Raw genomic sequence first — 27829 nt, 5'->3', positions numbered from 1 at the left:
CAAACTGAGCTGTTGACACTTCAGGAGGATTCAGGAGCCAGGATGAAGTTTGAAACTGTATCTCTCACAGTATTTTGGTCATCAATGGCAGCTTCATACCCAAACTTATGTGACTTGGCTTTTCGCCACCTCCTACCATTTTCATCAACTTATTAATGTGAGGCTGCATTCTCTCAACTACTCCACATTAAAACGAAACATCGCAACAGACTTGAAGTGAAGCATGACTTACGGTGTGCTTTAAGTGAAACAAAACCAAGAATCAAGAAGCTTGTTGATAATCTGCAACAACACCCTTCACACTGAGTGGAATGGGGATTCAAATGAAGGAAAAATGAACCTGGCATGAATGTTCAAAAGCAAATGGTCTGGGAGGAGGTGGGTGTGTCGCAATTGAAGGCCATGGTTGTGGCAGATAATTATGACTCACTATGATAGCATATCATTTCAGAATTATAAAGTTATCAGATTTGTAAGATTCAAAGATAAGATCAAATTGCGTGAGATTAATACACTTTTTCAATCCAGTGATTTTTTTTTTTTTTTTTTTTTTTTTTTTTTTGGCTGAATCAGCTTTTCGCAATAATGCAATTTTTAATTACTCTAAGTATGGTTTTTTTTTAATGTGCATTTTATTATTCCTTTAGTACCATTTCAATAATTATATAAGATTTAGCTAAGACAAAATACACATTTCTTTATTAATACTTAACAAAAGAGAAAATAACAAATGGAATCAATAAAATTACAGGATTTGCTAGAGTGATTTTTATATGGACATGATGAGTGTAGGACTGTAGTGTAGACAGTGACTGTAGTCATGGGTTATGGTTGGGGAAGGGGGGCCATGGACAAGGATCATGTATGAAAAGTGGGTAACGACCAGAAAAAGTTTGGGAACCACTGGTGTAGAGGGTAGGCTGTTAGATGCCGTCAGGAGTTTTTATGATGGTAGTGAAGCATGTGTCAGGGTTAATGGGCATCTAAGTGAATGGTTCACAATTAGTGAGGCCGTGCGACAAGGTTGTGTGATGTCCCCATGGTTGTTCAATGTATATATGGATGGGGTGATGAGAGAAGTGAAAACACGAGTAATGGAGAGAGGGATGGCATTGGTAATGAATGGTGATGGATGGAATATCTCAAGTTTGTTGTATGCTGATGATGCAGTACTGCTTGCAAGTACCGGACAAGAACTTGGTAGCCTAGTGCAGAGTTTTGCTGATGTCTGTAAGGTTTGTTCCTTGAGAGTAAATGTAGAAAAGAGTAAAGTGATGGTTATTGAGCGAGAAGGTGACTCCCAGTGCAATGTAACAGTGAATGGAGAGAGACTGGAATTGGTGAGAGTTCAAATACCTGGGTACAGTGATAGAAAAGAGAGGAAAATGTACAAAAGAAGTTGAAAGTAGAATGACACAAGGGAGAAAAGTAGCTGGTGCAATGAAGGCCTTGATAAGAAACAAAGGCTTGAGTGTTGCAGCTGCACGAGGCTTACATGAAGGAGTGTTAGTGCCAACTTTAATATATGGATGCGAGACCATGATGTGGCATGAAAATGAAAAGTCAAGAGTAAGAGCAGTGGAGATGGGACTGCTGAGGAATGTATGTGGAGTTCAGAGGGTGGATAGGATATGAAATAATGTGATTCGTGAAAGATGCGAAGTGAGGAAGTCGGTGGACACCAGAATTGAAGAGAGTGTACTGAGATGGTATGGTCATGTGGAGAGAATGGATAACAATAGAGTGGTGAAGAAGGTATATCTGAGCGAATTCGAAGGAGTGAGGAGGCAAGTTAGGCCAAGGAGAAGGTGGAGAGATATGGTGGATGAATGTGTGAGGAAGAAAGGTTTGGAAGTCGGTAAGACTAGGGAACTGACAGGAGATCGAGCTGGCTGGATGAATTTTGTGAGATGTGCATGATCAGAGATTTTTGGCACCCCTTTTTAATGTGGCAGCGTCTGGATTGACTCTGTCGGATACGATATGTAAATCTACAGAACGTGGTGAATGTTTTTGGCGTATCCGATAGTCAGGATTCCGGGGGCTTGAATGATGAGTGAATGGAAGCATGGCCCATTGGATTGGGCAATTTTGGGCTGTCTGGACATTGCTACTCCTCACCCTGCCCTTGGGTGGGAAAGGAGGTCCGGATGATGATGATGATGATAATGAATGTCTGGCTCATTTCACTGGACATACAGCAACAGCTCTCTTTCTTAATTTCCCTTTTTTAATTTTCTGTATCCTACCTCACCCCATCTCTGCATGGGAAAAAAAGTCAGGATGATGATAATGAACAAATGACAAGTTGATGGATGTATGGCAGTAGCTATGAATTTTACTGGCTAGTCTGTTGATAGTTCTCCTCCACATATGTGTTTAATTGTTTTCTTCTGGATTCTTTCAACTCCAATTTTTAGGGTGAAATAGGGTTATGAGATTGGTCATTACATAAAAAATATGAAAATTTTAACTTTTATTTAAAGTTAAAGGAGATTATCATAGAAAGAACACAAGCACCTTCATATACTGTAATGCACATGAGGAACAACCAGCCAAATATACTAATCAGATCATAAATCACAACTGCTACGACAACTATTACTACAAAATATACACATATATCTTTTTCTCAAAATATAACTTTTGGTGTGTACAATATCTACAATGGCTATAACTACAAGGTACTGAGGAGTGTCAAGCAACAATTTCAACAATCAAGGGATATACAAGGTGATCCATATACTGCTCCACTCTTGCCTCTTAGCTGGTAAAATTACTGTGTGCTGTTGGGATAGCTAACAGTAATATCCAATCCCATATTATCCCCCTTGAGGTGTAGGACCCAAGGCTAAGCTACCATAGTCCAGTACATTTGAAGGCGGATGACCAGCCTCCTCTCTTAAGCCATTACATGACTGAAAACCCTTCATTCTTTTCTTGGGGATCAAACCTATGCAGGCCCAATACACCCCCTGGGGCGCTGCAACCACTACATCACCACAATATTTATCCTACATACATAATTCCTACTTCCTATAACCCATTCCATACTTAATATTTATCATACAAAAATTTCTACTTCCCATAACCCTCTCCATGCTTTATGGTGTCTGCTTTTTACATCTACTGACTGCATAGTCCATCAGCAATTTCATGAGGCAACTAATTTGTCTGTACTCCTCATACCTGCAGATTGAGCCGTCCCCATATCAAACATGATATTCCAGGCCTGGGGCACAATACAGTATACAGACCACCCTGCACTATAAATATGTTTAAAGTCCTATGTGATTATTGCTTGTATCAGATTCTTACTTAAAAGAAGAAAAATTTTGCCTATGGTTACCTTAAAAATGGCCAAAATATTTCTTAACAAACATTAAAAAAACTCTCAAGCAACTCAACAGTTTGGTGGACGGAAGTGGTTTAAATATTCTAATTTGTGGCAGTGCTGTTCAGGCATCTGATGGATAAAACTACCATTGTATTTCACAATCTGTCCAATTCACAATGGATGATGAAACAAAGGTTTATGAATATTGCCAACTGAGTATACGAGGTTCATTAAGGAAGACAATTATTTCTGGTTAAGGCCCAATTTTTCCCTTAACTACAGTAACCAACAGTTGAGTTTACAACCAAGGTTCCTACAACTGTTGTAGGTATAAATAAACTGGGGTACATTATCTATGGGTACTGTACACTTGTGAGTTGCAGTCATCATTCACTCTCTATCCCTGACCCTGGCTGGAGAGCCGTAACTAGGGCCTCACACCAAATGCAGATCCATTGGAGGTAGTTAAAAACTTTTCTGGACTGCATGAGTGTCACTGCAAACTGTTTCTCATTCTGTCTTATAAAGTTTCAAACTACCACATAATGTCACATCCACATAAAATGCTTGATGGTGTGGGCAGTTGCAGGCAGGATTTTTGCACCACTATAACCCATCTAAATAGCTCCACTAGATACAGGTAGGTGCAGGTATGAACTGTTATGGGTTGCAGTGATGCATATCTCCCTTTTACAACTTTTTTTCTTTCTTTTTTTTTTAATGTAATGCAAGGAAGAAGGAACAAGAGCCTAGAATCACACAAATTGTTACTTCCAGATATAAAAAAAATAAAGAAGCTAAATTCAAGATCCATTCACTTCAAGATGCCAAACCAAAAAAGTATTAAGAGTAGATTTAACCTAAGACAAGGTAGCTCTTCATTCAAGTGTGACACCCAGGCTATAGCTTCCCCGCAGAAAATGAATCGCAACTGTACATTTTAGCTTATTGAATTATAGTAATAGACAAAATCACAAAGGGTACCTGGTTATGGAAATGAAATAATCCAGGAAGCTGTGTTGAATTGGACAGACATTAATTTTATGGTCTGGTTAGTACTTGGATGGGTGACCGCCTGGGAACACCAGATGCTGTTGGCATCCCTACGTGTCAAGTGGGGTTGGTGGAGGATTAGTGCCCCTCTCTGTAAAACAATTAACTCTAAGCCCTTGACCACCCCGTTTGGGATACATGGCGTCTGGCAATGAATGAAAAAAAAAAAAAAACACCGAGCTCAGAGATATCTTCCCCCCCCCCATAATCTTAACCCACTGAGCTTGGGGATGTCTTTTTTATTCTGGCCAATTCCTGACAATTTCGCTCAACTTATGATTGACTTACGGGGATTATATTTTTTTTTTTTTTTTTTTTTTAAGAGGATGAACAGAGATGGGAAGAACAAATTAAATACAGAAAGGAAAATCAATACACCAAATTAAAAGTGTCCTCCACTATGTAACAGCCTTGAACTGCTGTGGGCTGAAGTTTGGAGGGGGGGGGAGAGATTCTGATAGGCAGAAGTTCTGCACAATGGCAGTGTGATGATCAAGTCATGAGCACTACCAAATGCCAGTGTAGAACAGGAGAAGGCATGGAGAGGTGGTACAATGATGGATGCAACTTCTTCCAGGCAACTACCAAAAAGATTCTTTAAAATAATGCAAGGGAGACAACATTCCTTACATGTAGAGAAAGACGGTAGTTCATTTGCAATTGCTGGGTTACCAGTATCAATTTTTCTTATAGCTTCGTTCTGAATTTTGTCCAGTTATCTTTGTGCTACCTTCCCACAACCACTCCACGAAGGTGAGCAATTTTCAAGTTGAGATCACAAATGACTCTTGTAAATTATAGCAAACTGCTTGTCTGTACAATAATCCAGATTTCTTTGAGGCAGTTCTAAAAAGTGATCTAACATGAGAAGTTCAACTAAGGATATTGTTAAGTGAAATATCATGCATTTCAGCACTATTAGACATTGGCTGCACTGAAAACTATAAAAGATTCAGGCAATATCTGGCCATTGCTAAACTGGATACATTTGGTTTTCCTAGCATTCAATAAGACATGCTATTTTGTCCCCATTAAGTGGTCTTAGCTAAGTCTTGATTTATGGGGATTGCTGTGCTGAGTTGGGAGTTAAAGATATCAAACTTAGTGAATGGGTGGTTAAGTGTAAAGGAACTGTGAAGAACTGAGTCATATGCAAATGAGTGAATGGAATGATGGGTGACAGAAGAAAGATCATTAATATGAATGAGGAACAGGGTTGGACCCAGGACATACCAGCTGTATAGCTTTAAAGAATCTCTTCAATACAAGAGGCTTTTCCTATGTTGAATCATCACCATGTGGTGGCAGCATGAGAATGCAAAAACATAATTCAGTGGGCTAATGGTGAGTTGGACAGACTAGCAAGCATATTATTAAAGCTGAGAAAGTGCATGGGTAGGTAAGCTCCCAATATCTGACAGACATTTATGAACCATCTATTGCTGTTAGATTACCTGCATAATACATCACAGAGAACAGTCAACAACCTTTTAGAAATGCAAGACACATTCTACCTATGTCATGTGTTTCAAAAAGTGCTGTAAAAAACTGGGGGTTTGAGCATATCTTTCAGCTCTCAATCTCAATAATAAGTCTACCAAAATTTCAATGGCGGTGTTATCCAGGCTCTAACACAGTACTGAACTTCACTGTCTCTAATACTAATGTGTAGGCTACTGAGCTCCTGAGTAATGGCATAATTGTGCGTAGCGATGAGATGCTTACAATCACAGATACATATTTCAGTACCTGGTAATAAAATCGATGTCCCTTTGGTGCCATGGTTAAACGTTTCCCATTCATACATGTATTTTAACCTATTTAATCCCTTTAAGTCAGTAATGTGTTTTTCAGATCCTCTTGCAACCTCCAAATTATTTTTTCAGCTTTACAAAAGATCTCTTACTCTGAAGGCATTAATTAAAGCTGTGTCTACATACCTCCAGTACAAAAAGTCTCTCCTAAGCTAAATAAAATCTTCTGAAGGTGGCCAAAAAATAATATAAAATGATTATTTAATTTTTCAATTCATTCTTGCTACTAAAAGACAATATCAATCTGGACTGGGAGAGACATCTTGTGGATTAAAACTGACATGCAGAAGCAAAAATATAACAATATAATGTCATCATATTGAAGAGGTTAATTCTTTCCATATCCCAATCAGATGACCATCCTTACAGGTACTGTACTTGCATCTTCCCAGTACACATTCACCATGACTCTCCATAGCTTTTTCTTCTGACATCTTTTCACAAACCACTAAAATACGGCTGCACTCTCCAAACCAAAACCCATCTAGTTACCTCATCCATTATCCATGTTACCCAGCCTTCAAAAACACAATTCCTTTCACTTTAATCACAGTTTTCTCACTGTACAGGAAGTCCTCAAAATAGGTCAGAGATGTGTTTTAAGATAACACAACTTTTCCAAACACATTAAATGATAATATAAATGGGGGGAATTGGCATAATTACTTTACAGACAATTATGAAACCTCAACAGGAAATGTTTCCTTCATTTATGGAGGAATTAATAGCAAAAGTAACATAAAAAAAGGCTACTTATAAAGAGGACTTACTGAACAAGTATACAGTAATAAAATCTTAAACAAGCATATGAGTATGACAATAAAATAATGAACAAGTGTACTATAAAAAAATCTTGGACTATGTAAAACCCCATGTTTGTCCCCGCTCCCCACCATTTAGACTTCGGTGTAAAAGGTTGGCCTCTCAATGCCGATAAGCCTGAATGCCATAGGGGCAGTGTAGACAACGGTGAATCCTATGGCAATGTAAGTGATGAATTTGTAGAAGAGTTCAACAATGAGGCGGCGACGGGTGGTGATAGAGCCAGTTTTGTTGACGTAGTCTTCTGCACGCACCTGGGAAGAGTAAAATACAGGTAGGATAAGTTGTGGAGACAGGAATAAACAATGCAAAGGCAGGAGGAAGAAGACATCAGCAGAGTTTGGTTGTAAATACAAAAGGGTTATGGGGTACATGGAAAAATCAAAGAAGGAGGAAAGATACAGAAGAGGAGATGCCCAAAGGTACTCATATGATTCTTAGATTTAGCTGACTCATGAACTAGTAAGAAAAAATAACTCAGAATTATTGAAATGCTTCAAAAACTGAGAGGGATATCAGTAAATACCAAGTCACTTATAAGTACAGTACAGTAATCCCTCCACTATCCGACGTAATAGAGCCAAAGGCATGTCCGGAAAGAGGTCCTGTCCGGATAATGGACACCAGCCACCTGGACTGGTACTTATGGACCCTAACCAGCCTAACTTTGAAAGCCACCTCAATAATTCCCTATCGGACATGCATTGCACCTATTTAAACCTATTTAAGACCATATTCACAACAATAATGGACATAAAGCATGAAATAAATGAAACGGAACCAAAGAATGAGGAATTAGAAGTGACTACCTCAGCCAGGGTACTTACATCACATTTGTGGCTGCCTTTCTAAGGTTTTGGCAGTGGTGAAAATGCTCTTGAAGCACGTACAGTAATCCAGTGTTGTGCTGCACTTAATTCTTTGCACTGTGAGTTATAATTGTTTAACACTGCACATTGTTCTTAACTGCACCACTGCAGTTCTAACTGCCAGTTTAAACTGCCAATTTGCACTCCACAGTTGATCCTTTGCACTCTGAGTTCAAATTTCTTAACACTGCACAACACTGTAAATTCCCATGTGGTCTAGAGGCAAGGTATTGCAGTATATTCACAGTTTATTCACAAAAAACGAGCACATGTGGCTTCCAGTGCGATAAACATCTATTCACAATCGAAGTTGTTGTATGTTTTTTCCAGATCCATGAATGCCAGAAACACCTTATGGTTCTTCGCACAAGCCTTTTCTACTATCTGTCTCACTGCAAATATTTGATCCACACATCCTCTGACACTCCTAAAGCCACCCTGTCCATCATTCACTAGGACTTCAGATATCTCTCTTACTTTCTCTATAATAATTCTTCCATACACCTTCCCTACAACACTCAATAAACTTATACCACGATAATTCCTGCATTCACTTAACTCACCTTTATTTTTGTACAGAGGTACAATCACAGCCTTTTTCCACTCTGCAGGCACAATTTCACTCATCCATGCTTTCTTACATATCACCACCAAGCACTTCATTCCACTCTCTCCACTACACTTAAGCATCTCTGCATAAACCTCACTGACCCCAGCTGCTTTCCCATTTTTCAGCCGCTTCACAGCACTCTTCACTTGTGCGAGTGTCACGTCTCCTGGTACTGCATTCCTTCTCTGCACACCCCCAAAACCAATCATGTTTACAGCCGCTCTGCACTCTCTATTCCCATCCACCAGGCTTTCAAAATATTCTTTCCATCTGGTCCTTATTTCATCCCCATGGGTTAATAATCTACCACCTACATCCTTCATACCATCACATTTCTTTCTGCTCCCACTTCTACATTTTCGCACTTCTTTCCCGAATAACTTCCTATTTTCAGAGTAGTTTGCATTCATTTTTCTTCCTAGATCCTCATTTACCTCCTCCTTTTTCCATGCTTCTTGCTCTCAGTATATTCAGTTCTTATTACCACTGAACCCCAGTCCTGTAACCACTTTAGCCACATCTTCCTCTTTTCCTCTACCACTCTCTTAACCTCTTCATCCCACCATGCCGTACCTTTCTTCTTTGTTGTTATTCTTGCAACACCACACACCACTTTTGCATTCCTAACTAAGCAATCCCTAAATGCACTCCACAGGCTGTCCTGATCCATTTCATTCCAATTCATAAAAATTCACTGATTCTAACTCCTCCTCTACTTTGGTCCTGTAATCATCTGCCATTTCTCTGATCCTCAGCATTTCAACTTTCAGTCTTTCTTCCTGACTGCTCCTCTCTCTACTGATCCACCTCACTCCTCTCAGCTTGATCTTGCATACCACAATCATGTGATCTGACAGACCTCCACATCGTCCTCTCACGGCCCTCGTATCGGCAACCATTCCCATCACTGATCTCTCTACGAGCATGTAATCGATCAGGCTTCTTTCAACACGATCCCCGTTCCCTCTATACCATGTATATTTATGTGCATCTTCGTGTTTGAAATATGAGTTACAAATGTACAACCTCCTCTCCTGACACATATCCTTTAGTCGCTTCCCATTATCACTTTCTCCTGGTACTCCACAACAACCCATTATGTTATCCTCAGGACCAATGCCTACTCTTCCATTCATATCCCCCATTACAATCACTTTATAGCTCCTGGGGATTTCTCCCACTACTTCATCCAACTCATTCCAAAACCTGTCTTTCTCCCTCTCACTCCTATCCTCACACAGTGCATATGCCACAATCACTGCCGCTTTCACCTTCTAAAACCTGAAGTTGACATACATAGACCTCGAGCTGAAACATTTGTAGTCTCCCATTCCACTCTGCCACACCTCATTCATCAAAAAAGCAACTCCTTCCTTGCATCTTCCTTGCCCATTCATTCCCGATCTTACACATTTCACATCCTCCCACTCCTCCACTTCACACCCTTTCATCTTCGCTCCACACGATGCCATCACGGCATATCTCGCACTCTTGAACACATTCACCACTTCCACCCTCTTGCTCTCCTCATTCACACCTCTCACATTCCACATGGCCATACGAATCAGGCCATTTGGTTCGGGCCCTGGGCAGGCAATGGGCCCTCCAAGGCTCTCTAAAACGACTGCCATGATTAAGTGATTTTGGATAGGGGAATCTGGGGGACACTTAACCCTGCCAGAAATCCCGGTTATATGGTTACCACCCACCATACTAAATGGTTTCCTGGGTACAGGAAACCATTTGGCTTGTCACTCAGTGTAGAGATCATATGGCATCTCTACATTGGGTGAGTGGATGATGGGCAGACAACAGTAAATACCAAAAGTTACTCATAAACATGATTCTTTGATCTTCTACATTCATAAACTGGTAGGAAAAATCACTTAAAACTATTGAAAACTTAAAAAAAAAAAAACACTGTGGCCATATACCTGTACACAGACCACTGAATACTGTACTGTCTATTTAACTACAGTATGTATTGTACAAAAGTATACTGTATTTCCAAATCGGTGGGTTCATCATCATCATCATCATTCATCATCCAGACCTTTCCCACCCTAGGACCGGGTGAGGAGTAGCAACGTCCAGACAGCCCAAGTTTGCCCAGTCCAATGGACCACGTTTCCACTGACTCATCATTCAAGCCCCCGGAATCCTGGCTCTATCCGATATGCCTAAAACTTTCACCACATTCTGTAGCTTCACATAAATGTATCTGACAGAGTCAAAGCAAACACTGTCACATTAAAACAGGGTGCCAAATCCCTGGTCGTGCATTTCTACTTACAAACTTTCATCCAGCCAGCTTGATCTTGTGTTAGGCCCTTAGCCTCACTGACTTAACTTCCTCACACTCATCCACCATATCCCTCCACCTTTTCCTTGGCCTACCAGTACTTTGTCTCCTCCCTCTTTTAAATTTGTTCAGATATACCTTTTTCGCCACTCTATTGTTATCCATTCTCCCCACATGACCAAACCATCTCAGTACACTCTCTTTGATTCCCGTGTCCTCAGGCTTCCTCACTCCGCATCTTTCACAAATCACATTATTTTGTATCCTATCCACTCAGTGGGTTACTATCAATTAATGTGTGAAAAACATACAAGCCATATACAAATGTAACACTCGGAAATTTAAGGCAAAACACTGACAATTAATACATGTTTGGATTACTTTGATACATCTTTATGCATAGAATGAGCTTCTTGGTGCAGTATATTGCAAGATAATACTCTTAAAATTAATTCATGAGTCTTTAAATAATCAATACAATGGACTTGCACATGATTTTTTTCCCCATGAGGAGAGCTTCTGAACATAGCCAAAAGATATACTTCAAGACAATGTGAATACTGGTATACTGCAATTCACAGCTGTGATAGTAAGAATCTCTTCCCACTCCATACTCACCTGTAAAAGAGCGCAGATGGTAGCAAAGGAAAGAGACTTAAATATGGCTTTGACGGCCACAATGACAACAAGGCCCAGGACTGTACGCAGTAGGGAGAGGCCCACCATGTTGAGGGAAGGCCATAGCACAGTGTACGGGGGTGGCAGGCTGGGTTCACGGATCACCCCAGTCTGGTAGTTCAGCCATGACCCCAGTAATGATCCACAGCCCACACCCACAATCACTGTTGTGTCACCCCTGAATAAAGAGAGAAATGGTCCGTGACTAGTGATGTGAATTTTTACCAAAGGTGTTGCTATAGTTATCAACAAAAGTTATGTTGTCAAATATGCAAAGAATGACATTAACCTGGTGGGTCTCCATCGGCCTGTGGCAAGGTAGCACACCTCCATAGCCACAGTGAGGGTGAGGGCAAGAATGAGCATGATGATTATGGTCTTACATACAGTACCGGTAACTAAAATTTTCAAAGAGTGACACCAACCTCCCTCATGTCCTTTGTTCTGTGGTAGAGTACAGTAGTACACCACCACAGAGACAGTGAGGATGAGGGCAGGTAAAGTAGGGTGGATGAGGAGTAAGGTGATGGTGGTGGTAGTGGTGGTGGTGGTGATGATAATGATGATGATGATGCTCTTATTATGATACTCAAACATGAAGACAGTCACACCAACCTGGCGGGTGTCCATCGGTCAGTGGCAGGGTAGTACACCACCAATGCTACGGTAAGGGTGAGGGTGAGGGCAGGAGAAGCAGGGTGGGTGAGAGCCAGACGATCCAGTGCATCCACCCATGGCACCAAACAAACCAACAAAACAATCGACAGCACCAACCCACACACCACATCCTGTTGTATTAGTGATCTCGGTCATCCCTGTGAGTCGCCACTTCCCAACATTCTTTTTGCTGTTAACCCCATTAGTAATATGATGTATTATTCACTTTACTTTTGGTATCTTCATATGCTGTTACTTAGCTCAGAGAGCACTTTTTAAAATCGTGGTGTTGGTGACCTTCATTTCCTCCTTCACTACAGTCCTAAAAGTCTCTCCTATATTGAATAAAATCATAAGGCAGCAGCAGGAATGAACAGAAATGGAATTATGATATTAATGGAGTTTATGGTGTAATATGCAAAATAAATTCTTTACTGTGGATATAAACTGTGTTCATTATTTTATCATATGAATCTAGACTTACAGAACACCCTGTACTGTCAGGCAAGATGCTTATACTCACCAGTACGCTATGCATGCCCAGGTAGAGGCGTGAGAGACAGACGCAGGCACACCAAGCCAGCGCCAAAACTAAGCCCCATCGCCAGTCCAGCTGCAACAGAAACATACTCAAGTTAGGACACTGATAATGCACAAAATTAAGCTCCATTCTAATCAAACAAGTAACTCAGAATAGGAATAATTATAGAGAAAATAAATTTGTGCCTAGTCTTCTTCTGTATATTCTCATTCATGACTATGTTACATAATCACTGCACAATAATAAAGTATGGTACAGTAAGTCTTCATTATAAGCCTACTTTTTTATGTTCTTTTTTGCCATTCTGTCTCAAAAAATTACCGACAAACTACCTATTAAAGTTCTACTACCTGTAGCGTCAATTTATAGCTTCTTGTTATTTACAGTACCAACTGTAGGGAATAAGTTGTGAAATTTTGGAACACATGCCTCAGTTAGTGTGAGGCTTGCCTGCACGCTGCTAGATGCATGTTTACATCCAAATTAGACATCAGAACTACAATACTTCAGAATTCTTTCACATCTTTACCAAGTCAATTCTCCTGTCTCTCCACACAAACAATACAGGGAGGAAGTTAACTATGTATGGTATGAGCAAAACTTCATTTGAGTACGGTATCTTGGGTGATCTGAATACTATCTATCCATCTACAGACTACAGCCAAACTCATTAATCCTTAAGGGGGTGGACACAAATAAATCCCCTCCAGGTTGCCCTGTCCTTTTCAATCATATGACTCTCTCTTTCTCTCTCTCTCTCTCTCCATTTCACACCACTCTCATTTCTAAACCTCTGCACTTCATTCTTCCACCTCACCTTCAGTCTACTTCTTCCCCTCATTCCTTCTACAATACCATATTCACATACACTTTCCTAGTCAAACTCTTACTCTCCATTTGCTCCACATGGCCAAGCCATCGCATGAGACCCCTCACACTACATCACATCCACATCAGCGCTACAATGCCCTGAATACTTATCATGTAGTGTTTCAAAGATTCTAACCAACACACAGTAACAAGAGATATGAGGCTGACTGGGAGTGTGTTTGTGAGGAAAAGGGAGAGAGAGAGAGGAGACTAACGATGAGATGGAGGGATACAGTGGAGAGGTATGTAAATGAAGGTGACAGGAGCTAGACCCTGATGGAGGAGGACAGGGAAACATGGAAGCAAATTGGCTGTTGCCACTCCATCTGGAATTAAGGCATATGGCTATTAATAAACAGAAAATGCAAATTCCCATACCTGGTAGCGTGCAAGGGAAAGAATTAAGACAGAAAAAGGCATGGCCATCCCGACCATGGCATGAGTGGAAGGCAGACCATACTCCAGTTGCCACTTTGGGTCCAGGCGGATGACAGGTGGAGCAGATGGCCGAGGGACCTTCAACACATCCTTCAGTGCTTGGCCTGAAATGGGATATAAAATGCAACTACTACAGCATTACACACCTTTACTGCATCATCAGTAGTGTTGGGACTATTCTACTCAGTCCAGGTATTTATGGCATGGATGACCAATTGCTTACCCCTACATGCCAATGTCTCAGTAAAAAAATCCCAACCACTTTTTGGCTTCACACCCTTATATTATAAGGCCACAACTAGACAGAGGGCCTTAACCCAATGCATGTGTCACTAAAACATATACTTCACACAAATTCTCACCTATGTACATTGTTATCATCCAGATAACAATGACCCTTCGTAGAACAGCTCCATCCACATTCCATGCCCAGAAGCAAAAGAACACAGAGTAGAATAATTCACCTCCCAGGCCAGTCGCAAAGTAAAATAAATAGTACCAAAACCTGCAGAGGGGGAGAGAAACAGATTAGTAGTATTTAGGTGACACTACATTTATCCACGAACCTCACTTGCAAAGTATAGCTAAGGAATGTAGAAAATACCTTCAATATTTATGCAATAGCTAAGCTACAAGAAAAATAAGCATCTTCACAAATACCACTCCTATGATTTAAAAATTAGTTATGGTTATCTTCTAGCAACAATACCCTATGAACAATTTAAACTTCTTAACACTTGCAACTTAATGCTGTCATTCTCATCTTATAAAAAATATATATATATATATATATTACCATTACCATATAACGAAGTCATGCACAATATTCCCTCTCAGCCCATCTTTCCCAACAACAGAACAGAACACCTTCAATAACTCTCTCAAGATAAAAACCACAGCTCACACACATTTTTATTCTACCTTCCCTGTAATTCTGCCTAACGATCAAACAATTATAGGTATCCTGATAAAATCCCTGTTAACCCACGCCGTCCCGAGGACGTACTTCCACGTCCTCACGTTTTGTCACAGCTAATCCCGAGGACGTACTTCATCGTCCTGCAATTGCAAGGTTCATAATTTCCACAATTTTCAATTTTCGCGAGTCATTTTTGGTACGTATACACGGGACACCTTCCTCAACAAGATGCCAGGCAGAGACAATGCCTTACCCAGCATGACCTCCTCCCCCCCCCTGCAGGCCCTTTTCTCAGCAATTCACGTGTTATCAGTGACCTGGCCAGTATAGCCATGTCATGCCACGGTACGAAATTCAGGGCCAGAGTGATTCCCCAATCAATGACAATGTGGAGGACAAACTTTACATAGCATTAGAGGAAGAAACAGTTAGAAATGATGATCAGGTAATGTGGCAAAAAAAGGTCAGGTATTAGTGAGTGAAACAATGCTTATAATGCCTATATTACTGCTTGAAAACCAATATACTCTTGTACTACATATAAATTCGTAACAGTAAATAAATAAATACCGTTTATGAGTGGTGTGAAATAGTTATCCTCCCATAGAACTCGTTTTCTTTGGTGCCAGCCTGATAGAAAACCCAGTAAGGTAAGGAGGCTCTCCTACCTGTAATGAGTATTTTAAACCTCAGGTGAGCGATTTCTCTATGAATTTTCGATGTTTCTCACCAAAAGCGAAAGTTTAAGCAAAAAAAAAAAAAGGTCGAAAAATGCCCGGGATTGGGGGGTACCAGTGGTCGAAAAGTGGCCGGGACGGGGCGGGTTAACATGAACTATAAGCTACTGAATATGGCAACTTTACTTCATGTAGTTCATGCCATAACTGGGGGCATCTACAATATATTTCAACATCCACTGCCTCTCAGCTATACAGAGAATGGGACACATGAAGCTAAAATAAAGTATTATAAGTTCATACAATAAACGAACTAGAAGCCATTTCACGATGGGATCTCACCACCCGCGTAGGCTAGGCAGAAAGTTTTTCCCTGGTGCATAATTTTGCATCTCCATTTCTGATTTTATGCAAATTCAGGATGTGGAACACACACAAACAAAGCCAGCCAGCCAACCTCACAACTGAAAACAGTGCCACTCTGCTCACTTCGTAACACAGGTGGTAAGCAAGTGGGGTGGTAATTTTTCCAGTTATGAGGTTGGCTGGCTGGCTTTGTTTGTGTGTGGGTAAACAAGATGTCTTATAAATGGCTGGAGCTATCAACATGAAACTTTCAGGGTGCCCATTTTCAAACTTATCCAAGATTTTGGCCATTTCTTGATACCCTGAAAGTTTCATGTTGATAGCTCAAGCCGAAACACTACCACGCTGCTCTTTTCGCAATACGGGTGGTAATAAGGTTGCCATAATATAGCATTAACCTATACCTGTTGTTTATGGTAAAGGAAACATCCTCAGCCTCCACCTCAGACATGGCATTATCCTCCTCCATGCTGCCCTCTGTACCACCAGTGTTCTCACCAAGCAGCACACCCATCCATGATTTGCCTGCACAGGGAGCATACAATGATGACAGTACTGGTAAATGCCAAATCCTATAAAGACAATCAGTATTATAATGATCTCGAAAGTACATGTACCATACATTATAGCATATCAGTTTCATCCTTGTAATTATCATTTACCCTGTCCAGCACTGCCATCACTGCTAATGCTGGTTGCAGAGCCATGTCGCATATGAGTCTTGTGGCCTACATCTGGAACAGTTAGTGTGTCTCTTGGTCTGACCTCCGCTTTCTCAGTCTGCTCGTACAGAAAGCGATCCATCATACTACAGTCAACCTTCCCCTCCCGTTTGCACTTCCCTGTAAGCAAAAGACAGTAGTAAACATTCCTTACGAGAGTCTCTGTAAGGTAGCATACCAATATTTTTACAATTACAATTGATGGGTTTGCCTGACCAGACAGACCAGGGTAGGGGTACCGGTAACATGTTTTACCTCAACCTCTCTTTGAATGATACAAATCACTAGACAAACTAGTTGGGGTTCATCATCACCAATAAACAAACAACCATTTTTACCAAACTCAGATTAAGTTTGGTTGATAAGTGTCAATAAAAAGATAAACACTTGAAACTCATATCTCCAATTTCCTGTAAACTCTACCACACCCATATTATGTCTGGTGTCAGCAGGAATGAATCAGAAAACGTGTTGTACTGAAGAGGTCAAGTTGACATGACTAATAAGATAAATACAGTACTATAGTAGCCGCAGCGAGAACTGAACGCTGTGGTGGGGCAGGCGGGATGACCTGGGATTCCCCCACTGTTGCCATATCCACATGTCACCGACCATAGAGGTAGGATGTCACCGACCATCGGCCACCGCTGCAGCCCCGCTCCATGATCCTTACCCTGTGTCTCTGGCTTTCTCTTTCTCTCTCGGTTTCTATATAAACTGGTGTATTTCCGAAACTAATTATGAAATTATTATGACTTTTGTTCCACACCACCACTGAGGTAAAAATCAAGGAGAGTTTTCTGTATAAAGGTTTCCCCCCCTCCTAAATGTGGCATATGAGCGGGGGAGTGCGGCCTTGCCGATACCTCCGCCTGACCTATAATTATACACTCGCCAGAACTGACCTGCCCTCAGACAAGGGGGGGGAAACCTTTATACAGAAAACTCTCCTTGATTTTTACCTCAGTGGTGGTGTGGAACAAAAGTCATAATAATTTCATAATTAGTTTCGGAAATACACCAGTTTATATAGAAACCGAGAGAGAAAGAGAAAGCCAGAGACACAGGGTAAGGATCATGGAGCGGGGCTGCAGCGGTGGCCGATGGTCGGTGACATCCTACCTCTATGGTCGGTGACATGTGGATATGGCAACAGTGGGGGAATCCCAGGTCATCCCGCCTGCCCCACCACAGCGTTCAGTTCTCGCTGCGGCTACTATAGGCAGCTACTGTACTATCCATCCATTAATCATTCAATCCTTTATTATCCTATCTAGAATGCAGGGACTAGGTTACTTACTTTTGATAGTTAACGGGATACTGTGACATGTTCCTCACCTCTGGCTCGCATCAAGTGGGCACCACAGACCAACCATCACTCAAATTTAAACCTTCAAGGGCCACATCTTGCTGGAGTACCTTATACCACTAAACCACCGGCTGTCAATTTATAGATTATACGGTTAACATCCAATGTAAAACAACAGTAAACCTTACCCGCAGTGTCTACACCCAGGGATGTGTACACCTTTCTCCCACCCTGTACATCCTTCCGCTGGACCCCAAAGTAACACTGAAAGTCTGCCACCAGCTGGGGGTCACCAAGCCTCTCCAGAAACTTCATGGTTCTGGTATTCTTTGCCTTCACCTGGTCTGCAGTCAACAGAGGCTAGCACACCATTTTGTTCCTGAAAGAGCATGATATTACTCATTATTATCATCCTGATCTTTCCTCTCACACAAGGATGGGATGAAGTTGTATCCAAAAATTATGAAAGACAAAATATGAATTAGTGAGAGTTATCAACACCATAGCCTGAGAAATGGGCCACACAAACATCAATCCATCAGTCAAGTTCCCAGAATCCTTGCTCCATATTAAAGACCTCAACATCTGCACAAATTTCTAGGGGAGTATTTTTCTTATAGAATTCCCCTGATATTACCACACTCAACTACTTTCACTGGTCAGTCATTATCAGTTGGTTAATTCGTACTTTGCATAACTGCTACACTTTCCGGTATATCCATCCAAAGTCATGTCATATCTAATCTAATTTAATTTAAACTTACCTAACTACAGTAAAAGTCCTATAATCCGAATAGCAAGGGACTGAGGATCTTTCGAACTACGGGGAGGGACCTCTGAAAACATTAGAAATATGTACATGATCACTACATAAACACTTAAAATTATATGGGTTATTGTTTTTCTAACAGGAAATGCATAGACATGTAGCTGAATAGCTGCAGGCAGGTACATCCAAGTCCAAACCAGATAATTCCATAGGTAAAGCCCAGAGAAAAAAAATCCTCTTGATTCACTTAGTTTTCACTCAATTCACTCTACAGTAACTTAATGTAGCCTAATTCACTTACTTTACACTCAATACACTTAAATTTATTACTGCACTTAAAATTCTCTGCTGCCTTGAAAAGTTCAGAGTATTGGGATATTCGGATTATTGGTGGTCAGATTAAAGGACTTATACTGTAAACCTAATCTAACTTAGCATCTAACTGAACATAAACTAATCTAACCTCGCCTATTAACTAAGTACTGTATGGAAATTCTCGGTGTCTCATTTAATAATGCCCTCAGCTGGACCTCTCATGCAGATCACTTGCTAAAACCACCTCAAAGAAACTTGGATTATTGTACTGAGTCCTAACTTTTTCACTGACGAATGGTTAGCCATAACTTATAAGTATTGTGCGCTCTCAGCTTGAATATTGCTCATCCTTGTGGAATGGATGTGAAGAGGTTGCACTAAAACAACTAGACAAAATTCAACAAAACGGTTGGAATGATTAATAACCCTGCTATTATAAATAAACTACCTCTCCTACAAGTAAGAAGGAATGTTGCCTCCCTTGCATTATTTTACAGATATTTTTATCCCAAATGCTCAGACAAAGTTGCATCTATTGTGCCACCTCTCCATGTCTTCTCTTGTGCTACACAGACATCTGGTAGCGCTCATGACTGGAATGTCACACAGCCATATTGCCGAACTTCTGCTATTAGAATTCTTTTATTCCCCGAACTGCATCTCTCTGGAACTCACTTCCCCAGAGGTGTTTCCCCCCAAACTTCAACCTACAACTATTCAAGTTCCAACTGTTACAGACATTTCATGAATGAAGGACACCAGTAAACTGGTGTATGGATTATTATTATTTTTATTCATTTGTTTTTCCTTTCTCTGTTCTATAAAAAAAAAAAAAAAAAAAAACTTAAGCAGAACAACCTGGGGATCAAAGGGTTGTGGGGCCAGATCAACCTAACAACACTGTTACACCACATAGTCCTTAACAACCTAAATCCTATGATATATTTTGATGGCTTATTCTTGCTACCTCCAGATGTTTTCATTTAGTTTTGGAGAGACTTTCTGAACTGATGGGGTTAGACACAGCCTTCATTAACCCCTTCACTACTAAACATTCCCCAAAGGTAAATAAACTTGTGTAGTAATAACAATAATAATATTTAAAAGCATATCATGGGTCTGGTAGAGTTAAAGCCATTAAATTCACTAATAATGGCATACCTCCAAGGTCATCAATAGCCTAGGTTGTTAATATTGCAATCTGTCCCACCTTCCCGAGCTGTAACATGAGACAAACGTTAGAGTATGGTGCCAGTTATGAATCTGAACTATGGAGAGGATATTGCCTAGAACCATAGTATCATCATCTGCCAATCATCTGCCAATGCACTAACTTGTAGGAATTCTGCTGCTGAATTATGGCGATTGGCTAAATATTACCGTATTGTGACTCTACTACCTACAGTTTCATATTCGGTGGAACATACTTTTACTGTAAACGGAAACAGGTTATTATTCATGGCTGGGTTATTCCTTTTATGCGGCCGAGAATCATGGGATCAGACATGACAACTTCGATACATATTTGCTTTGACTGTTTTCCTCACTCTTGAAGGATTCAGACAGGTTGCAGCTTATCTACAGCGAAATCTAATAAACTAAACTGCAGGTAAAAACTGTCACTAACTCAGTATTATCTGTTGATACTCACTGAATCACGGCTTATCAGCAAATCGGAGCATGAGTGGTGATGTTTACTAGAATACTACGAGCCTGTAGTCAATTACTTGCGGTCACACCCATGATAATTTCATCTACATATCACTGAGCTATTAAAGGGATGGGCGATTAATAGCAAATCACATCTATTATTGGATTCATAAAATAATAGGGCGTTTATATATAAAATATCATGAATTAGGTGCCTTCGTAAGTACTACTTTAGTCCTGTAGCAGCCCCGCGGTAAAAGCAAATGCCATATCGAGATATTGTACAAGAATCACGGATACTACAGTATATACTGCGATCAGAGTACGAACTCTTCAGTAGAGCTTAATGGTCTTCTAGTGAGCGACATGACAAGAAAGCAACTAAGCTGTTTTTTATTTTCTGTAATACCTTGCCCTATTTTACTTGAAATGTTATACAGATAATTTTGATTATACTTTGAACTGCATATGAGAAGGTAGGTGCAATAATGGATGACTGGGTGAAGAAGAGGAACTTTATAGGAGGGCACGAGAATTATCAATCGGTTGCCCTATAAACACTCACCTCACACAAACTCTCCTCATTACAAGCTCGCTCCGTTACAACCTCGCCCTCTTAAACTCACCTCCCTTGCAGCATCCCGACACTGAATAAGATTAATATTAGTGTAGGTGTGGATGCTTATGCCTGTGAGGCAGAGTTTGGATTCCAGGAACTTGAATGCTAAGAATGAGATTGTGGTTCATTTAAAGGGGCCGAGTTTTTGGTATTTGCTAATTTCTCCTTTTATCAGCTTTTTCTTGCAGTGTGAACTCTATCTCACTCCATCCTTACAGGTCTCCTCACTGGATGACCCTCACCCTTCCACCAAGTTTGGTTAAAATCAGATAAACACTTCGAGTTATTTCAGAGCTGGAACTACCATGAGAATAGTTCCGGCCGTGAGATAACTCGAAGAGTTTTTATTTGATTTTAACCAAACCTGTTGGAGGGGTTGAGGTCATCCAGCTCAAGGGCTAAGGTCACAGGACAAGGCCAAAGTTCAATTCCTCCCGTGAAAATCGTCCCGGGCATCATGAGATAACCTGTAAAGTTTTTCTCTGATTTTAACCAGTTTCCTGTTAGTGTTGCGAGGCAGCCCATGACGAAACGTACCATTTTCTTAAGAACATATTTTCAGGGTCATTGTCACAAGGCAAGGTCAAACTTTGATAGAAGTTTGCATGTGGTAGACGTGGTCTGTTGTGCTCTCAGTTTGTCCTTGTTTGTTCAAGGTTATTATCGCTGTAAACAGGGGTGCAGCCAGGAGTTGTTATGGGAGGGGGAAGCAGCTTAGTTGTCGTTACTCTTGAGATAAGGCTGCTTGGAAAGAATAATAATAGTACCTATTTCAATATATAAGAATATGTATCTATTTTTATGTGCTAAAAAAGCAAGAAACAATAATTAATTCCTGAATGAATAAATAAACATATAAATAAATAACTAAATGGCTACCTTTCAGTTCACCTTATTTTGTTGGAAACGAGGGCGCTAGGCCCCTCCGACCCCTCCCCCTCCTGCTCCCACACAGCTACCAGCTGCATGAACGACATACAGACATACTAGAGATAAAAAATTACCGGTATGTCACCAGGTGTGGTTTTATTCCTTCCAGATGTCTGGCCAGTTTCCATGCAGTAAGTTTCAGCACTTAGTTCCAGTGTAAACACGAATATCCACTGCCAGTAATGCAGTTACATTTCCACCAGAACACATAAACACAATTCCGAACTTCAGCTTTATTTAATAAGCGCCAAATATCAACACTTGACAAGTACAGCAACGGAATGCATAACCTCAAGACATATTTACCTAGCCTTCACTCCACCATTTTTTAATCACTGACACCTGCACGTAATGACCGATATAGCTGGGCAGATTTCCCCTCCTCTGTCATACAAACGTAACAGCGTTCCTCATCTCCCTCCCTGTCACCAGAAAGGAAAATCGTGGACTGTAGAAGAGTCACATCAGCCTGCGTCCACTACCTGTATGTCCACATGAGTCTGGGGCAACAACAACAACAACAACAACAACAGTCCTGTAATGTTATCCCTGTGTGGGTTAATGGTGGCTTCTTAGGCTCAGACGGGAGGCTCTAGGGTGTGATTCCTTCGTGCAATGGCAACATATTATATACAAGACACATCATTAGGCATCAGTATGGCCATGTTTTCAAGAGTAATAATAATAATAATAATATATATATATATATATATATATATATATATATATATATATATATATATATATATATATATATATATATATATCCATTTATTGTGTCAGCGGCATAAACAAGAGCACCTGGATGAAGCTGGTACCTGCTGCTTACGTAAGACAATACTGTAAACCAATGACCTAGTGTTTTAAGGAGGGTTTAGTATTCCCAGTAGAGCTTCAGCTGGGGAGAGTATTAGAGTTTGTTTTCATCTGTTGGTTCTGGACCCCTGAGTCGTGGTAGGTAGGCGGGAAGGTAGACTGATAGAAAGGAACACTGGAGTGTCCTGGATAGGTAGCTGGGGTGGGTAGATAGGCAGGTAAGTACGTAGGTAGAAACATGGGAAAGATAGGTAGAAAAAAAAAACAGGAAGATAGGGAGGCAAGAAGGTAGATATGTCGATAAGTCGTAGCTAGTTAGGTTGGTATATAAGTAGGTAGGGAGGCAGGTAGGCAGAAAAATATATATAGATAAGTACAGTAGGTAGGTACGAAGATACGTTGGTAGGTAGGCAAATACAGTAGAGAGGTAGGTAGGCAGGTAGGTGCGTAAGTAGGTTGGTTGATAAGTAGGTATGTAAGTAGGTAGGTAGGTAGAAATCAGGAAGAAAGATATTGATGCAAGAAAAGTGAGTAGGAAGGTAAGTAAGTAAACAAAGAAGACAGGTAAATAAACAGGGCAGGTAGGTAAGTGTGTAAGTTGGCAGGACTTGTAGGTAGGCAGGCCGGAAGGTAGGCAGGAAGCTAGGAGTGTCCGGGGTAGGCAGGTAGGTAGGTGGGGGTGGGTGGAGGAGGCAAGGCAAACCACGTTCCTCAGACGATTTTTTTCAGAGAGAGAGAGAGAGAAGGAGAGAGAGAGAGAGAGAGAGAGAGAGAGATTCATGGATACTAGATTTAGTGTGTTCTTACCTAATTGTTCTTACCTAATTGCATCTTTAAAGGAATGAGTCAACCTCTTACTGTTCCGTATTTTGAACCGTTTTTATCATTCATATCTTTGAATTTATGAAGTTTTGGCACACACTATTTCATTCGGTAGTGCATTCCACCGATCAATTGCTTTATTTGGGAAGATGAATTTCCTTACGTCTTTATCACCTCCCTTTTTGTACAATTTTTTTGCAGTGACCTCTTGATGTTGCTTCCCCATAGGTTATATACTCATTTATGTCTGTTTTCTCTTTTCCTGTGATGCATTTATATAGCATAATCATTTGTCCTCTTTTCCTTCTCTCTTGTAATGTTGGTAGGTTTAATTTTACGTCTTACTTCGTAGCTTAGATCCCTGAAGCTCATTGTCCATCTTGTAGCTGCCCTTTGTACTTTTTTCAATCTTATCTACGTGTTTTTTGAGATGTGGATTCCAGACAACAGATGCATACTCTAGAGTTGGTCTAATGATTATGTGATTATCTTTCTCAGCACGTCTTCATTTATATATATAAATGCTACTCTCATATTAGCAAGCAATGTGTACATGTTCCCTACTTTCTCATTGATGTGGTCAGCCGGTGATAGTCTGTTACTGATAATCACTGCTCAGCCTTTCCCCTTTTCTGATATGTGTAGGGTTGAACCTCCTAGCTTGTAATCCCAGTCTGGTCTTTTATCACTTTTACCAAACTTGATTACATGGCACTTGTCCATACCGAATTCCATTTGTCATCTACTGCTCCATTCATGAAGCTTATTTAATTCTTTTTGTAACTCCCTACAAGAGTCTGTGTTTGTAATTCTCATTTGAATTTTTGCATCATCAGCAAACATATTCAGATAGCTTCCTTTTCCAATGTTGTCTGTCATTACATATACTAAAAACATAACTGGTGCCAGCACTGAGCCCTGTGGGTCTCCACCAGGCACTTCTCTCCATGATGAGTAAATTCCCCTTAGTACTGTTCTCATTTCCCTTTCTCTGAGATAATCAGGCATCCAACAGTATACGTTGCCTTGGATGCCTCCTTGATGGTACAGTTTCCATTAAAGTCTTTTATGTGGAAAGATTGAACTAGAACAAATAGGACTAGAGTGTTCGCCTTTTTGGGCCGGCCAAAGCCGGATACCCCTGCTAGTAAAAAATAGTTCTTTCACACATGGAACTTTTACATTATTATTATTATTATTATTATTATTATTATTATTATTATCATTATTATTATTATTTTTATCATCATCATCATCATCATCATCATGACGATGATGATGATGATGATGATGATGATGATGATGGTGATTCTTCTTCTTATTATTATTATTGTTATTATTATTATTATTATTATTATTTGTAATTCTTGCCACGCAGGGATCATTATTCATTCACTTTAATGGAGTCGCTGGATAAGGAAAGGTTTATTGAAGGATATATGTAAATTTGCCAGTTCGAGAAATCTCTCTTAATTAGAAAAAAAAAAAAAGGGAAAATGCACACACACACACACACACACACACACACACACACACACACACACACGTCCAGCATCTAAAAAAATGTTCTGTAGTGGTACCAGAAATACGGTAAAAATTACGTTCTATAATTGAAGAGGTTAAATTATCATCTTCGTACAGCACAGCCAATTATAGTCGCCAGATCAAGACAAGCAAACACGGAGAAATCATTTAGAGTCCTCACACCTTTGCCAACGTCAATAATTTTTATGATTTACTGCTGTGTTGCCTCTTCTCTACCAGACGAATACTTTTACGGCCTCGCATAGTCAGTTAATTCCAAGGTTTTGCCCTGTTACACAGTCTCAGGGAAAGCATACCTCCGCCAGCATCAAAAAAGTTTATTATATATACAGTACCTACATCTAGATCCGGATCCACCTCAAAATCTAACTAATTCTTTCTTGACCCACTGCCCACCTGTCCACCATCTTTCACTGAGATCTTTTTGAGATATCTGGTACACAGACAGAACAACAAAGACATAAGTGAATACATAACCTCCTGCATCCTTGTAGGCTGGGGTAAGGCAGTGATTACACAAGCGAAGGCGGCCACTTACCTCTTGGCATACAGTGCAACATTCCACACAGGTGCTGGCTTGCAAGGCACATCACTGAACAACTTTCACTGCTCGACTGCATTCCTTAAGAATTAACACAAAATAATATTGATAAACACAATACCGATAATTTTTATATGATAGAGATTATGTTGGAATTTTATCCTAGCTAATGGCAGGCTATTTGTGCACACGAGAGTTGGGCATAGAAACCTGAGAGTATTTACCTTATTCATCTATCTATCTATCTGTTGATTTATCTATCTATTATGTATCCATATTTATTTATTTATATATATTGTCAGTAAAACCATTAATCTCATTTTACCCTTTCTGCATTAAGGCTGGCTCGCTTCCATGCAACACAGTCGAACTTGCAACACCATCATTACCTCAGTAACTGTTTTTTCTAATCTTCTTGAGGAATTGAAGTTTTTCCATATAATACTGTGACTAATTTACGAAGGACCATAATTGCTTACATAGAACACAATACATTTAATTCCGACAATGAAAATAACACAAATACACAAATATACAAATACACAAATACACAGAAACACCGACAGTACAACAAAACACATGACTTTTGATTTCCCTCCAATCTCCGAGGCAAAGAAATAAAAGTAAAAAGATCTTCATGGTTTTTAAATGCCTCAGAAACTCAGTACCCCCATCTTTCAACTCAGCACAGTCTTCTAAATGATTATCCCCCTGTATCCTGCAACACACAATATTCTTCATCATTTTTCTATATCGTTGTGTTTCTATTTTTCGTCCTTTATCTTAAAAGGATCACATTACTTCGCTTGTAATATTAGTTTCGCAGACATTAGGTGTGCTGAGTCGACCTTGCCTTCGTTAGTTATACAGGTGCTTACACTGTGCAGGAGAATTTTATGTAAAATGAGAGAGAGAGAGAGAGAGAGAGAGAGAGAGAGAGAGAGAGAGAGAGAGAGAGAGAGAGAGAGAGGCATATTCTCTATCATCCGCGACATTCCACTCTCTTCATCATTAATTTACAATATAATCCTCCCCCCCCTTTCCTCACCTACTGTACCTTCACCTCCTCCCTTTGCATTCCTTCTCTCTCTCTCTCTCTCCCTCTGTTCCTTCACCCTCCCTCCTTTCCACCTACCCTCATTTTCCTCTCCTCTCTCTTCTACCCCCTTTCATTCTACCCTCCTCCATACCCCCTTTTCTTTCACCCCCCTTCCTTCATCCTCTCCCCTCTCCCCCACCCTTCATTTTCCTTCATTTTCCTCCTTCCCTCTTCCTTCATTCTCAACTCTATTCCTTCTTTCATTCATTCAACCTTCCTTCATTCTCCCTTCCCCTTCTTCCTGCCTCTCTTCCTTCATTCCTTCCCCATCTTCCTCTCTTCCTTCTCCCTCCTTCATTCCACCTCCCTCCATTTTCCCTTCCTCTCACCACCCTTTCTACATTCTTCACTCTCTCTTCCTCCTTCCTTCATTTACCTTCATTCTATCCCTTCCCACTTCCCTCATTCTCTCCCTTTCTCACTTCTTTTCCTTCTATTCCATTAAATTTTCCTCCCCTCCTTCTCCTTTCCTTCATTCTCCCCTCTCCCCTTTCCAACCCTCCCCCTCCCCTTCTGCTTCTCGAAATTTTCTTCCCCTTCCTCCTTGTTACCTATATCCTCTCTCTCTCTACTTCTTCTTCTTCTTCTTCTTCTCTTCCCCCACCCTTCCTCTTCTCCTCTCCTTTCCTTCCCCTTGCTTCTACCTACCTACCTGTTTACCCATCTTCCTACCTACATCCCTACCTACCTACCTATCTTCCTACTTACCTACCCCCTCTCCCTGCCCCCTCAGCCCCCC

General features: G+C 40.5%; 1 protein-coding gene across 1 annotated transcript; it reads right to left on the bottom strand.

Annotated features, from left to right (window-relative positions):
* Window positions 1-2463: 2463 nt before the first annotated feature.
* LOC145397826 (sphingosine-1-phosphate phosphatase 2-like) lies at window positions 2464-20761 on the bottom strand. The gene is made up of 11 exons (XM_080270860.1): window positions 20720-20761; window positions 18173-18363; window positions 16616-16795; window positions 16358-16478; window positions 14354-14496; window positions 13932-14095; window positions 12666-12755; window positions 12101-12273; window positions 11426-11663; window positions 4567-7280; window positions 2464-4395 (listed from the first exon to the last, which is right to left on the bottom strand). Exons 2-10 carry the CDS (start codon window positions 18297-18299, stop codon window positions 7101-7103), a joined length of 1416 nt encoding a protein of 471 aa, XP_080126986.1. The 5' UTR covers window positions 18300-18363; window positions 20720-20761; the 3' UTR covers window positions 2464-4395; window positions 4567-7100.
* Between the last annotated feature and the right edge of the window lie 7068 nt (window positions 20762-27829).

Source organism: Coenobita brevimanus, chromosome 43 (assembly GCF_032717465.1).
Source record: "Coenobita brevimanus isolate Jiangsu-jjx chromosome 43, ASM3271746v2, whole genome shotgun sequence".
NCBI classification, from domain to species: domain Eukaryota; kingdom Metazoa; phylum Arthropoda; class Malacostraca; order Decapoda; family Coenobitidae; genus Coenobita; species Coenobita brevimanus.
Note: the sequence above shows the minus strand (reverse complement) of the source record. Positions and strands in the feature narration are given on the sequence as shown.